Here is a 15,212-nt window from a genome sequence, read left to right on the forward strand (position 1 = left end):
GGAGCCTGGATTTTTGTCCCTGACCTTTTCAACAAACTCACGTATTAACAAAGAGTCAACATCTAAATAGACTTTTATTTTTTTTCTTTTACTTATTTGGACAGAAAAGAAAATTCATCAGCTTTCATTAGAGTCTCCCTAAGTGTTGGAGACGCATTAAACTCGGAAATAGTGGACCTTGTAGAAAAGCATCACAAATTAAAAATAGATTTCTCCACGTGGTAAAAGTGCTTCCAATCCAATTAAAGGACACGGCGAAGGTGTGTTGAGACGCGATTTAAAATTTGGCCTACGATCCGTGGCATCGGATTAAAACCACAGGCGAGGTGACCGTCATGAACCCGGGGACAGAAATGTGAGTTGGGAGCATGCCGCCAGCAACACTTTTAATTAACTGAGTGACAAGGAAGAACGTCCCAAAGCCTGAGTAGAGTAGGTTTGCATCTGTAAAAATAAGGGGGCGACATAAACTGGGTCGAAGGGGGATCACGTAACTCTAGGAATGACTTGCTTCTTATCTGCGGGGACAGCCAGACCAGCCGACCACCCTGGCCGAGGTCTCCCAGGGAGACCTGTGGACCTCGGTTCAGAAAAGGTCCAAGTGTTCTGGGCAGTAAGCAAAGCCCTTGCTGCCAGCTGCTCGTCACATAGGCCTTTCTGGCTGGCGGTGAGCAGGCCCCCGGCCCGCGGGAATCACGCCCAGCCAAGCTGGTACCGGTGGGTTTGTCAATGCCCACCACAGCGTTCTGAGGGGTGCTGTGAGGCCGGCAGACACTGCCCGGTGACCATGTGAGGGATAGAGTTAGCCAGTGGTCATCCGCAGAGACATTCTGGTGTCTCAGCCATGCTGTGTGTTTTCCAAAACAGGTAGTTCTGCTAATGATGACAGAGCTCAAGGCCTGCAGGCCCCCGTGCTCTGATGGAGGCGAGGTGCCCTCTCTGGCCCAGGTCTAGGCCTGTGATCATATGCAAGGAGCCACGACAGGGTGGGGTGAGAGGGGGAGGGCAGAAAAGAAGAGGGATATCTCCTTTTACAGAAGATCTGAAGCAACAGTAAGAAAGTAACCTGAAGACATATTTAAAAACAAAAAGCAGCCTCACACTTCACTGTCATCCTATCGCCGTTCTCCCTTTCTCCGTGTCCACCAGCCACGCAGGGATGGGCAGGAAGGCCGCGTGGACGTATCAGAGGGCCCCGCTCCCCACGCCGTCGCTGCCTTTTAATGGCGCCGGGTTGTGTTTCTTCTTCTACGAGCCCCGTTCTAAGCTGCCTGCGCAAGGCAAACGCTGGAAAACCCTCCGGGCTCCCGCACACACCTGAGCGGTCCCAGCTGCGCAGAGCCCACCCGGCTCGCTTCCCGCCACCTGCAGGCACGGCGAGACGCGGACCACGTCACGGATGTCTCTCCATCTTCACCAAGCAGAGCACGCTCCGGCTCATCTCATCCCATCCCTGGCGCCCCTGGTGGCAGCAGCCCTCCCAGGTCCCCTGTGCTAAGCGGGCTCTCCCGCGGCCTCCGGGGGGTCTTGAGGGTGCCCTCTATGGCCCCTCGCTGGCGGCACGGAGGGTCTGGTTCAGGGCCACACCTGCCGGGTGCTCGCTCCGAGGCGGTGGCCGCTCTCCGGAGGGAGGCCGTGCTCTTCTTTGCGTGGAAAGCAGGATGGTGCCATCCTCTGACCAGGTCCGTCCTGGTCCCTCCAGAGGCCCCGAGCACCCCTCCCGGGCCGCAGCCCCACGCAGGGCGTCTCCGGGTCTCTGGCCGGTGGGTCAGACGTCAGGCTCCCCCTCCCCTCCCTGGACCTGGTTCTTACCTAACCTGGGCCGCGCCCCCGGCATCAGAGGCTCGGAGAAGTGTCCTCCAGGCCCAGCAGCTCTCGCACGAGTCTCTCCCCGAACTGGGCCCGGCTGTACCTCTTCACGTGGTAGGCCTCCGACATCTTGTACAGGATGTAGGCGTTATTGATGGCAATGCTTATGGCAAACCAGAACACCTGTTGCCAGGTCTTGTTTGGTTTATGAGAAATGAAATACCTACGAGGAGAGAACGGCAAGAAAGCCTGGCTCAGACGGTGCCCGGGGGCCCGGTGCAGGAGAGACATCCCCAAAAGGCCTCATTGGGGTCAGCGAGATGCTGCAGGGGACGCGGCGGTGGGAATCCGGCTGTGGGGAGGGGCAGCCTCTCTCTGAGGCTCGGTCACGTGAACCGTACTTGAACGTGCAAACAACCCCTATCAAAGATCAGGTGGGAGGAGGCGGGTCACCACAGGGGACACCGAGACCAGGAGCCGGGCCTCCGCGGTGCAGCCTGGAGCTCTGGCGGGAACCGGGCCTAGGGGCTCCCCTGCTCGCCGAGGGCCCTGCGCAACTGCGGCACAGCCCAAGCCATCTTGCGCCGCGTCCGCCCGCAGCTCTGTGCGTGTCTCTTCACCACGCCCGCCTCCCCTCAGATGGAGGCCTCCTCTGTCCCGAGGCGGAGGACGGCGCTTCGCCCCGGACCGCCAACTCAGAACCCATCCCTGCACCGCGCCCTCCGTCTGCACGTGTGTCTCTGCACCCGGGGGGCCAGGGGCACCACCGAGACGCCCAGCCAGGGCGGCCATGGATGTCCATTCGCTCAATCGTGCCGATTCCCCTGGAGCCACCGTGCAGGCCCGCGAGGTGCCAAGCACACTGCAGGCTCCGTGGAGCCCGTCCAGTGACTCCCTGGGCAGCAGGGCTCCCTCTTACACCCGGGCTTTCCCAGGAGACCCAGGTCCACGTGCTGCCCTCCTCGCCCACAAGCAGCCCGGGGAGACGTCCGTGGCCCTCAAGGAGGGCTGAGAAAATGCCCACCACCTTTGGGGTTAGTGCAACCCTGTTTCAGGCTGTGAGGCTCAGGCCCAGTCATTTCATAGGCAGACCGAAGTTCAAGGGCAATCACTTTTTCCCTCCTGTTGTGGACACAGGAGCTCGCCCCGAGACAGCAGGGGGCCGTGTACATGCACACTGTGCGGGCACTTGACGACGACCCCACACCTGAGACTGCGCCCGCACGCGAAAGAGCTCCGTAAGCAGTGCCGGAAAACATGTGGCCCAGCCCGACGGCGCCCAGGGCCCAGAGGGTGTGGGGTGAAGGCCAGCGGCTGGGCCGGGGGGGAGGGGCAGAGAGGGCATTGGTGCAGGAGGTGGGGGGCTGGGTGGGCCAGGCCGCGGGCCCAGGATTTTCTCTCTCGGGCTCTCCCGTTGTCAGCTCTGAACCTGGGGAGACTGACCGCCCAGCAGCCCCTCTGCTCTCGGCGGCAAGGCCTCCCCTGCCGGGGCGCCGGCTCACTTACTTGCTGTACTTGTCATCGTACTTGCAGATGTAGCTGAGGTGGGCGGCGAAGGCCTCCACGGCCAGGGGGCAGGGGATCTCCCCACTCCTCCTCTTGATGATCACTCCTGCGGGAAACAGTCGGAACATCCCCTCTGAGCCGCCCCCCGCAGACCCCTGTGCAAAATGCGCCCCCTCCCCCCTGCCTGCTCGTCAAATAGACGGCAGGGGACGAGATGGAGGGAAACCACAACCAACACCGCCACTGCAGCTTCAGGGGAGTGCAGGACACCAGGCCACGGCAGGGCCACGGCACGGGGGCACGGCACAAGCCACAGCATGGGCCACAGCAGGGGAGGAGATGGAGGGGAACCACCACCAACACCGCCACCGCAGCTTCAGGGGAGTGCGGGACACCGGGCCACGGCAGGGCCACGGCAGGGGGGCATGGCAGGGCCATGGCATAGGCCACAACAGGGGGCATGGCAGGGCCACAGCAGGGGCCACGGCACAGGGGCATGGCAGGGCCACGGCACAGGGGCATGGCGGGGGGGGAGATGGAGGGGAACCACCACCACCACCGCCCACCGCAGCTTCAGGGGAGTGCGGGACACCGGGCCACGGCACGGGCCACGGCAGGGCCCGCTGCACCCGATGGGGCCTTGAGAGCAGGAGGGGAGCTCAGGACCCACCTTCCCCCTCCCTCCCTCCGTCCCTCCCCCGGGCTTCAACCCCTCCCGCCAGGGTCTGAGCGGGGGTGGGAGGAGGTGGCCACCAAGGTCAGGGAGCCGGGGGTCCCTTCCGCCTGCCCCGCCACCCCCATCAAGGCAGAGGGTGGCACTAGAGGCTCAGGAGAGGCAGGAGCTGCCCCGACCCCAGGCTCTTCCACGCCTCGCGCCGCGCACAGAGTGCTTCACACCCAGCCGCCCCTGGCGCTCCCTCTCTCACACGCCTTCAAACGCCTCTTCCTCCCAAATACACATGGAACCGCGCGTCCCAGGGCCACTCGCCAAGGTCACGGCAAGATTCAAACGGCCCACTGACCGGGCATGAGAAGCAAGAGGCCATCAGTCCTCTTCAGCCTACTGCCCAACAACCTGTCTTCCAAGACCTGCCCCGCCCGCCTGGGTGGACGTCCACTGCGCCCACGGAGGTGACGCGGCCGCGGGAAGGACGCTCCTGCGAGCGAGGCCGGGATTACAGAGCGCTTCCTCCGCGCCGCCCGCCCCCATCCGCGCTGCCCGCAGAACGGTGTGATTAGCGGAACAGTGCCATTCAAAGGGCTGTGGGTTTTCAGCACTACTTAAATAGGCGTAACCGAAGTAGAAATGGTCACACAGGTCCATCTGCTGAGGCTGAGCCCTGAGCCGGGATCTCTTTCGTCTCCCACCCCGCTCCCCCAGTACTGAATTTTTGCACTGAAGAAGCACCTGGACATCTTGTGAGAGACTGAGAAGCCAGGCCCCGCCCCTAGAGCTGTGGTCTGGGGAAGCCCGGGGCAGGACCTGGGCAACACACTTCCTAAAACCTCCAAAGCTCAGAGGATCTCCGTGCCCAGCCAGAGGGTCCTGGGCCCTGGTTGCTTAGGGATCCTTTCCCCACTCAGAGAGACGTTCTATGGTCGGGTGATGCAGCCGCATGTGCATCCTTCATGGCTGGGCTGCTGCCTCCAAGGAGGGCTGTGTCTCTGCAGCACCCTTCCTGAGGGGACCTGTGCTGGTGTCTTTGCTCACCACCCCGCCCGACCTCAAGTCCAAGTGGGCAAACACCCCAGTTTCACACCCCGGCCCAGGCACATGGCCTTGGGAGGTTTCCCACCTCCAGCTCCATTTTAATTTGCCCGACTTTCGACCACAGCCTCCTCTGGGACTAAGGAGGCGCCTGTAGGGCTCCCCGGAGTCCACGTGTGTATGAGCAGATCAGACCATCCCATAAGGAAATAAAACCCCCTCCGTTCTTTTCCCAGAGGAAGAGGACAACTCACTCCGAGTCACCAGGGCTCCCAGCGGGTCAGGCCCACTGTCCGAGGGCCTCGGCCAGCACCGTGCCCCTGGGGCTCCCCGCCTGCAGCTCCGGCTGCCGCCTTCTCCACAGCCAGGGCCGCCGCTGTCCCAGCACACCCAGCCGTGCCAGGCCTGCTTTCCTTCTCCATTTCCCTCCCATCCCTTTGAATGTTTTAACTCAACATGAGGATTGCAGCTGGAAATCTCAGGGAACTGGTTTCAAAATCCAGGTGTGCGTCAGTCTCTTTGAGCATTTCCCCAAGTTCATAAGCCAGTCCACGCTCCTCTCTGCTGACGTTTTGGATTTTAGATACTATTCGAGCTGCAAAGGGTAAGACTGCTGTCCTATAGTATCCTTTTCTGAGGACTGAAAAGCTTTAGACATTGGAAATACTGACAAGAGGTGATGTGACATTTATTGTGTCCTCTGGCATCATAACCAGGAATGCCGTGCTCTCCTGGGTGCACCCTGTACATTTACAGCCATGTGGGGGACCCTCTGCGCACAGCTTTATTCCACGTGTCTACCTCTGTGACACTGTAGGTCCACGTGAGCCTATGAGAGAACCACGTTGTCTTCATGTTCCAGTGAGTTCTGTCTCCTGCCTTCCCCAGGCTTTTTCTGGCTGGGCTGACCTTCTTTCCGTCCTTCTGTAAGTCTGAATGAATGAGTCAAGACCTGACTCACAGACCCATGCAGACATTCCACACTCACATTAGCCTCATGGAAACTGAACCCTAAGTGGGCAAAGACGGAGATGGCAATGAGATGGTAGACTCGAAATGGATTCTAGAAGAAACGCAAAAGGATGTGGTTCTCAACGGGGATGTCCCTGGATGAATGACAGCATGTAACTTAAAAAGCCTGCATGTGCTCACCGTCTCTGAAAGAGGGCTCATTTCCCCTTAGAACCTGGGGTAAAGAATAATAAATCAATCCCTAAAATGTTCATAACTAGTTAAATGTTTGCTAAAATTCGAAATTCTTCTCATGTTCTAGAAGAGCAAATACGGTCACGGTAGAAGACGGTATAAAGCTGAGAAGCAGCCTTTAGAATACAGGAGACTTTGTCATCTGGGTGACATGTAAAGTAGGTAGGGAATAAAAGAATTCTTTGATAAATGGTTCAGGTACACAGGTGGGGCTGCCTGGTCAACCAACCTTTGCTACTTAAAGAAAAAAAACATCGTAGCTGCCCAGCTGGTGCCATGACCAAAATAAATTCCAAGTGGATGGCTGCAAAGAGCACAAACTCACCCTATGAAACAACCAGGTGAACTGTACTTACCTGGCCTTGGGACAGAGCTGGGGCTTTTAGGCATGAGAGCAAATAACATGATCAACAGCTGTGCCTATGCGGAAATGAAAAACGCTTTTGATGTGAAAATTACTGGCCATAAATAAAAGCAAAAGGAAAACAAATGAAGAAAAATGTCTGCTATAGGCATAAAATCTGCTTTCAATTTCGGAAGACAAATACTTCCAATGAAAAATTGACAAGAACATGAAGAAAGCATTGAAACTTAGCTAAAAACACAGGAAAAGATGTTCAATCCCAACAACAGTCACCGCAATTTATATTTAAAATTCTGCAGCATTTTCAGCCATCATATTGACAAATTTAGAAAAAAAAAAACAACTAGTGTTGATAAAGCAGGAGGAATAACCCACTGCAACGGCATTAAGTACAGCCTTTTGGCAACACAGCATCAAGAGCCTTAAAAACGTTCAGACCCTTTGGCCCAGCCGTTCAACTTTTAGATTTATCTGGAGGAAGTGATCAAAGATGTACCTGAAGATTTACATATGAAGATCTTCACTACATCATTCTTCATATTATGAAAAAAGGATCATTCATAGGGGCCAAGACAGAGAAATTATGATACATCTAAGGATGGAATATGAGGTGCTTTTTATTATTATTTTTTGGAGGGGGTACGCAGGCCTCTCACTGTTGTGGCCTCTCCCGTTGCGGAGCACAGGCTCAATGGCCATGGCTCACGGGCCCAGCCGCTCCGCGGCATGTGGGATCTTCCCGGACTGGGGCACGAACCCGTGTCCTCTGCCTCGGCAGGTGGACTCTCAGCCACTGTGCCACCAGGGAAGCCCACGAGGTGCTTTTTAAAAATCATGTCTTTGAAGTACACCGAAAGGAAAACTACCTCCTTCATTAAGAAACGAGGCCCTAGGATGTGGGCCAGGAGAAGGACTCCCGGTGGGGCGCGTGCCGGCCACACGGCCTCCGCTCTGAGCCCCCTGGGCCGCACCCAGGGTCTCCTCTCACCTGCCGGGCTCCCAGTGTCCACAGGCCCTGGGGGTGCCCAGGGGCCTGGCGGTGGGGGTCAGTCTGTGGCCAGGCTGTGGACACACTCCATGGGATTTTCAAGGGCGACTAGGATTGGGGACTGCATGATGTATAATAGAGTACGTACTTTAGAAAACTACCACGGAATTGAACACAAATACCAGTTTCGGCGTACTTAAAAATCACCCCTCCCAATTTTCTCATCTAGCCTCAACAGCCTCCCGCCTCCTTCCCTTGGTGCCTGATTTAAGGGTTCTCAGGTGTGTCATCTTCAGTCCTATTGCAGGCTTCTCCCTAACCTCCCCAGGTGCGGTCTTTTCTCTGCTACCTCATTTCACCCAGCTCAGACAGGTGCGAAGTCCTTGCTTCGGGACATCGTTTCAGAGACTATCATTTAACATAACTTGGTTGGAAGCAGCTCCCATGCCCTACACCCACACCTGTTCCTAGAGACTCTCTGGCCCCAAGGCCCCAACCGCAAGAGAGCCGAAGTCCAACTCAAACTGGCCTTCAGCTGACAAGGTCAATTCCAAACCTCTCCTCTAAGTGCCCTTGACATAGCACTCGAGGGGAGGGGTGCCGCTTTCTCCACCCCCTACACATAAGTAGGGTAACGACACCCACGTGCTTGAGTACCTCGATTGCAATCTCCACTGAAATGTAACACAACTTAGGTGTGTGTGTGGGGTGAAGGATGGGAATAAATGAACAAGAGGTACTAAATACCCACATACCACATACATGCACACATACCACGCACACGCAGACACACACACACACATCACACACCCCTGAGCTCCTTGGCAGTGTTCCTTTAATAGAGAAGAGGAAAGACGTCTTAATGTAAAGGAACACAAGGGACTTTTCAAATACACTACGCAACGATAAATATTTTTGTAAAGGGTCCCTTTGTCTCTGCAATTTCCTTTTCTGTTGTTTAATCGTGTTTGAGCTGTAGGTTACCTTAAATATAGGCTCCTTGCTAAATGAATCCCCTTGTTAGCAATGGATGTTAAAACCCAAGGAAAATCAATGATACCAGCTGAACACCCCCAAAACCCAACGCTAGCGATTAACTTCTAAGGAAGACATTTCAAAGATAAGAATGGTTGACTATTCCCCCACCTCCCATCAGAACAGATTTTTCACAGAATCCTAGATGATGATCATGTAAATACCGTTCAAACGGAGCCTATTAATCACACCGCGTACGACCTGGGGGACCTGCAAATGCCAGCCTCACGGCTTCTGTTGACGGCTGGCAAGTCCCAGGCAGCGGACAGCCTGCGGGCCCAGGAAGCGCTTGCCGCCCCGCGAAGGGCAGCAGCCGTCACCCTGCGGCCCAGAGCCGAAGAGGGGCAGGGGTCACCCGACGCCAGAGCTCACCTACACCCCTGCCCCGGCGCCCACCGCGTGCCCACCTTGCTGCATGGGCGAGTAGGCGTTGGTCAGGAAGCGGAAGTGCCCCTTGTTGTACCAGCAGATCAGGGACATGCTCCCCTTCGTTCGGATGCTGTGCTGGCCCCGGGCGGGCGGCAAGGCCGGGCTGTTCAGCATGGAGGGCGGCAGGCCGGTGCAGTCACTCTTCCTGGGGCTGAGCAGCCCGCAGCAGTAGATCCCTGCGGGGACACGGACCGCACGGCCTCAGGGCGTCTCCCCCCGACCCCCCGGGCTCGGCCCTCGGGGGCCCCCCTAGAAGAGATGGTGAAGTCCGGGGGCTTTCATCCCATTTGTACTGCCGCCCCCAACTTCCAGACGTACTAACATCGCAGGGAAGAGCTAACGCAAGCAGGGCGTCAGCAGTAACAACAGCAGCTCTCGCGGCCAGAGGGCTGGCTACCTGCCAGCACAGGGCTGAGCCCGAGGACCCAACCTCCCACCTGCTTCTAAAAACTTCTGAGCACATGCGATGCACCAGAACTGCAGGCTCCCGGCTGGGCGGGCAGAGACGGGCATCATTAGCACAGATCTGTCTGCCATCTAAGCCTGACCCAGCTAGTCACCCTGCCCCCTCACCAAGACTCGCTGGGCACCCGGGCAGCCCCGGTCCCGTGCAGCCAAGTGAAAGGCAGAGGAGGCAGGGAGTCCTCACAGGACACGCGCTACACAGGGTCCTGCCTGTGCTGTACGCCAGGCCCCTGGGGGGGCGGGGCTTCCCTGGGGCGGGGCTTCCTGGGGGGCCTCAATGCCCAGCACGTTCCACGGGGCAGGAGACCCTCCAGGCAGAGACCAGCAGGAACAAGGAGGCTTCTCTAAATTCCGCCGGGACTCAAGGTCTTTCCCAGCCCTCCCTGCTCGTGGTCTCCGGCTCTCCCTGCGCCCAGGAAGCAGTGGGGAAGCCCGCCCCTCCCCACACCCGCGGGGAGGGGGACGTGAAGCGGCACTTTGACTGAAGGCCCGCGAGCAGTCCGCCCCTCCGGGCTCACTGACACTATGGGCACATGTCCCAGGCCCATGCGCTCCTCTCCACTGCAACCCCCCCAATGCTGAAAGGACCGCTGATGACTTCCTGTCCTCCTTGCCGCCCCAGGAGCAGCAGTGGGTGAAGAATAACACCCGCGGGGGTGTGTGGGGGGGCAGGCCCAGTCTTGCTGTCAGAAAAAAGAGGGTTCCCTACGGCTCCCATCTCTACAGATCCAACTACCCAGACTCTGCTGGCCTTGAGATTTAAGAAGAACGTGTCTTCCAAACGGGGAAGAGGATTAGACAAATGGGGATAACGTTTTAAATCGCCCATCGGGCTCGGTGAACCCACCCACCCAAAGGGCAGCTGCTTTCTCCTAACAGGGGAGGAAGAGAATCCAGCAGCACACGAGTTTACTTATGAAAACAGCCAATCTTGTGTGAATATCCTTCCTGGCTGTTGTTTGACAGGGCAGTCTCTGTGCGCCCAGGAGGGACAGCCAGACTCTCAGCTGGGACTCCTGTCTTCAACCCTGGCCACCCTGCCCGTTAGACGCCCCTGGGGGCACCAGGCCAGACAAGGCAGTCAGAGTCCCTGCGGATGGGGGGCAGCCATCCGTGAGCGACGTGGAGACAACCTCCCCACGTGTCAGTCATCACAGGGGAAGCCCAGGAGGTCGTGTGGGAGGGCTCACAGCCTCAGATGCTTCTAACAAACAGGCGAAGAAATCTCTGTCTACTCTCGGAAAACTTCAAATTCCATGTCTAATTATTTTCTTCCCACTGGAAGATTCTCCTCCATCCTCCGCTAATTCCCCGTGAGGGGAGGGCCCAGGCCAGCAGCCCAGCTCTCAGGGAAGCCTCTGGCGTCCTCACTCAGCACCCCACCAGCCCACATGCTGCAAGCGGGTCCTGACTACGTCATGCGGCTCTTGGCCCAGGAGACAGGGACACCCACGGTGTGGGGCAGGGAGTGGGCCTGCAGGGCACACGGATGCTGTGGGGGGCAGTTCTGGGAACCCCAGCGGCCATGCACGTGACACTCACCCTGGGACCCGCACGAGCGGGCCAGCGGGTCACCCCACGCTCTGACATGGGCACCCATTGTGCTGGGTTAAAGTGCGTCAGCGCCAGTTTTCTCCAACTTGACTCCACGGCCCCTCTTCACATAGTCTGACCTCTCCACACGGAATTCTCTCAACAATTAAGCCCTGAGCCCCGTAGGGACCAGGCTTACAGATGAGTAAGACGCAGCCCAGGCCGGCAAGAGCACAGGGTCCAGGCTGAGGCCGTAGGTCGGAAGCTGTGGGCTCCCCATTACTTAAGAGGGTTTGCTTTTTTTCTTTTTTTTGGCTGCGTCAGGTCTTAGTTGTGGCACACAGGCTTCTCTCTAGTTGCAGCACGCAGGCTCTCTAGTTGAAGTATGTGGGCTCAGTAGTTGTGCACGGGCTTAGCTGTCCTGCAGCAGGTGGGATCTTAGTTCCCCGACCAGGGACTGAACCACATCCCCTGCATTGGAAGGCGGATTCCTTACCACTGGACCAGCAGGGAAGTCCAGAGGAGGTTTGGTTTTAAGGGCAGACATCAGATCTGTTGCTAAGCAACAGGTCTGCAATTCCAGCGTCTGGAGTAGCTGAGTGGGGGCTTTCTGTGTTTCTCCCGAGTGGACTGGATATAAATCCCAGATGTAGGATGAAGTGAAGGCAGATACAACCTGCCATGGGGCTTCCTGACTCGGCCCAGGTCTGTCTCTATAGCCCCATTTCTGCCAGAGCCCTGGAAGGCTTGCCCAGTCTTTGCAACAAACGAACCAGGCATCTTAGCACTGAGGGGAACTAACACCTTTCTGAGGCCCATTGTACTGCTGCCTGTATTAATGCACACAATTCTCTGCCCAGCTGGAAGGGGCCACATTACAGACGGGGGTGGGGAGTTCAGACTTCCTAAGAGTCTTTGTAAGAGCTGTGCCTTGGTGCTGCGGATTTAACATTTGTGTCCGCCACACCCCAAATTCCTATGCCGAAAACCTAATGCCTGAAGTGATGGTATTTGGAGGTGGGTCTTTGGGAGGTGCTTAGGTCATGAGGGTGGAGCCCTCATGAATGGGATTAGTGCCCTTATAAAAGAGGCCCTACACAGCTCCCTAGTCCCTTCCACCATGTGAAGACACAGGGAGAAGTCTGCAACCTGGAAGAGGGCCCTCACCCGACCACACTGGCACCCTGATCTTGGACATCCAGCCTCCAGAACTGTGAGCAGTGAATTCCTATTTATAGGAACTATAAAAAGGATTGATAGGGTGGTCTATAAACCACCCACTCTGTGGTACTTTGTTATAGCAGCCCGAATGGACTAAAACACTAGGAAGACTCCTCGGATGGCCATGGCCTTACCACAAAGGACACAAAGAGATGTGCCTGGAAGACCTGAACTGACCTGTCCCCCAGACCACGAGTCTGGTCTCCCTCCAGACCTCCAGTGCCCAGCAGGGTGCAGGCAGCCGGCAGGTTGGCATGACCTGTCCCCCCGGGGGAGGGCCTCCCCGCCCGGCATCCTATGCTCTGTGCTGCCCGCCACACGCCTGCATCCCCAGCCTTGCCCACCACTTCTCGGGGGCAGGGGACTGCGCTCGGGCTCGCTCCCCACTTGCCAAACCTTGCTTTTCAAACTCCTCAAACAGGGTCAGGCTGGTGATGCTGGGCCCCGTGAAGATGATGTAGTTCCTCCCGGCCGCGGTCCGGCACAGGCTCCTGGCCACCATGCTGTGCAGCTGTGGCTTGTTCTTCAGCGCGTCCAGCCCATCAGGGCCCCCGCCTTCCTTCAGGTGGACGTAAATCTGCAATAGAAACACACAAGGGTCAGTGAGCTCACAGAAAGGTCGGGCAGGGGTCCAACCATTCTGGAAGCACAGGCTTCCGTCTCCAGGCCAGGTGTGTGGGAAAGCCACCCCTCCTCGGGCTTCCGGTTCCACAGTCCCCACCGATCCCAGCATCTCTGTGGCCCACAGAGGCCACCAGTCACTCCCAAGGCTGCCCATCAGCCTGGTGCCTCAGCCCCAGACTCTGCAATTTAGAAATGTCAGGGTAAAGAAGGGAAAGGTCAAACTGTTACAAGTAATGAATCTGGCAGCTGAGATCAAAAGCAAACACATCCCCCCATTCTGAAGCACAGGAGTCATGTTCACAGTAAACAGAAGTAAAGGCTACTTCGCCTGTAAGAGATAAACATATCCGTGCACATTCTGTTTGAATACAGCTTTTTAATTCACAGAGCACATCCACAATTACCCCCTTACTCTTTACAGTAATCACCGTGTGGGCAGAAGGGGTAATATTGACTTCATACTGCAGAGGAGGGGACAGGATCAGGGATTTAAAACTCACCTGACATCCCAGGACCAGCAAGGATATGCTGCAACTACTACACAATAATTTTAAATTCTGTCCGTGAACATCCTCGAGGAACATCATCTAAGAGGTGGGTGCAGGAAGTGGGAACGGAGTCAAGAAGCGTGTGGTCCTTCCTACGGCTGACTGAGCCACGCAGAATTATCATATGGGTATTAACCACTGACCTCCTTCAGGGAGAACAGCTCTTCTCATGGAATGTTCTGGGTGCCTTTGCTGGCAGCGGTTCACAGACAGTGTGCCCGTCACACTGATCAGGGACCCTGACTGTCCTCCGAGGCACAGAATTGCTGAGTGCAGGCCCATCTGTGCAGACTGAGCACAGCCGAGGGTGGGCACAGGGAGGACCGGCAAGTCCACGGTACCGCCCTCAGGCAAACGACTGCGGACAATCATTCGCAAAATACAGTGTCTCAGGTTCCTGAGGCAGACGAACAGCAGGCAGTGTAGGTCCTTCTCTAAAAGCAGCTCATCCTCGAAGGCTAATTCTGTCCCGAATACTCATCTGAGACGTCCCCAGGGAGGACCAACTTGCCCGCAGCCCAGCAGGCAACAGCGGAATCACGCAGCAGGACCCCAGCACTTCATTTTGGGGTCTTTACGCCTTCACCACCTCATTCCCAGGAGGAACCTCTCTGATAGAGAGTAAAACACTGACACAGAGAAGCCAATCGTCTTGGCCACGTGTCACGTGAGGTTGCGACCGAGCAAGGACATTTCCTCAGAACCCGCCTGCTCTCCTTCAGCAAAGCCCAGTCCTGCGGCTCCCACCATGGGTTCTGCACCAAAGCCAGCTCCGACTCACGGCCCCTCCCAGGTATCCTGCCTGAACTGCTGGCACAGCCACGCTGGGCACTGTGTCCCCAAACCTACCTAGGAACAGTTAGTTTTGTCCCGTGTGTCCCTAGAAAAGCAATCATCTGGCTACACACACCCAGGATTCTCACCAGGGAATAGAAGGTGTGCTGCTGGAAACTCTCAGGCCAACCCTGATGACACCCCATGTGGCTTCCAAAGTCCCCCTGAGAGACGGGCAGACCGTGGCATACTTGGCCTGAGGCAGGCAATATTTCATAGGATGAAATGCAAAATCCTACAACCAAGTTCAAAATCTTAACTGCATCTAGTACAGGATGCAAGAAACGTGACTCAGCAAGAATATTTTTGGAAAACAAACACTAAACCCTTGGAGATGGCCAACTGCAGGCCTCAGATACCATGACTGGCCTAAGTGATCATGACCCGCATTAAAAACCAGGGTGGTGAGCATCTCATCCTTCCCTGGTCAGGCGTAAAGAGAAGGGTGGTGGTCGGCATATTAGTTTGCTAGGGCTGCCATGACAAAGAACCACAGAGGAGCACAGAGGACTCCAAGAACTTTGCTTTGGCTAGAGAGCTGTGTCATGGAATGATGATTAAGAGCTTTCTAAGGCAAAACCAAGATGAATGTATACAAACAGAAAACAGATCTGCAAGCATCAGAGCCCTTACTAACACTCAGAGCTGTCCAAACACTGAATGGGTGCCCTCAGAGAGGCTCCAGGACAAGCTGGTGGCCCCTCGGGAGGTCTGAGCTTCAAGTGCAGGGGGTGTATGCCAGTGTCGGAGGACGGTTCAGAACCACACAGATGCCAAGTTCAGGTGCCCCAACAAAGCGGCACATAAGACCCTGGAGCCAGCAAGGCTAAACGTGGCCATCGCAGGGCGAGCGACACCAGAAGCATAACCTTTCCCTGGAGCCAGCAAGACTAAACGCGGCCATCGCAGGGCGAGCGACACCAGAAGCATAACCTTGCCCTG

At 56.7% G+C, this 15,212-nt stretch overlaps 1 protein-coding gene across 1 annotated transcript in view; it reads right to left on the reverse strand.

Moving 5' to 3' along the window:
• Window positions 1-1,619: 1,619 nt before the first annotated feature.
• Window positions 1,620-15,212, reverse strand: part of PGBD5 (piggyBac transposable element derived 5) — an 86,089-nt gene continuing 72,496 nt past the window's right edge. Inside the window, exons 4-7 of the mRNA XM_029201125.1 lie at window positions 12,661-12,841; window positions 9,024-9,221; window positions 3,316-3,421; window positions 1,620-2,032 (exon numbers count right to left, since the gene is read on the reverse strand). Coding sequence (XP_029056958.1) covers window positions 1,837-2,032; window positions 3,316-3,421; window positions 9,024-9,221; window positions 12,661-12,841 — 681 coding nt within the window. The 3' untranslated portion in view covers window positions 1,620-1,836. The remainder of the gene's footprint in view (window positions 2,033-3,315; window positions 3,422-9,023; window positions 9,222-12,660; window positions 12,842-15,212) is intronic.

Source organism: Monodon monoceros, unplaced genomic scaffold (assembly GCF_005190385.1).
Source record: "Monodon monoceros isolate NGI ecotype Baffin Bay Population unplaced genomic scaffold, NGI_Narwhal_1 Super_Scaffold_4, whole genome shotgun sequence".
Lineage (NCBI taxonomy): Eukaryota > Metazoa > Chordata > Mammalia > Artiodactyla > Monodontidae > Monodon > Monodon monoceros.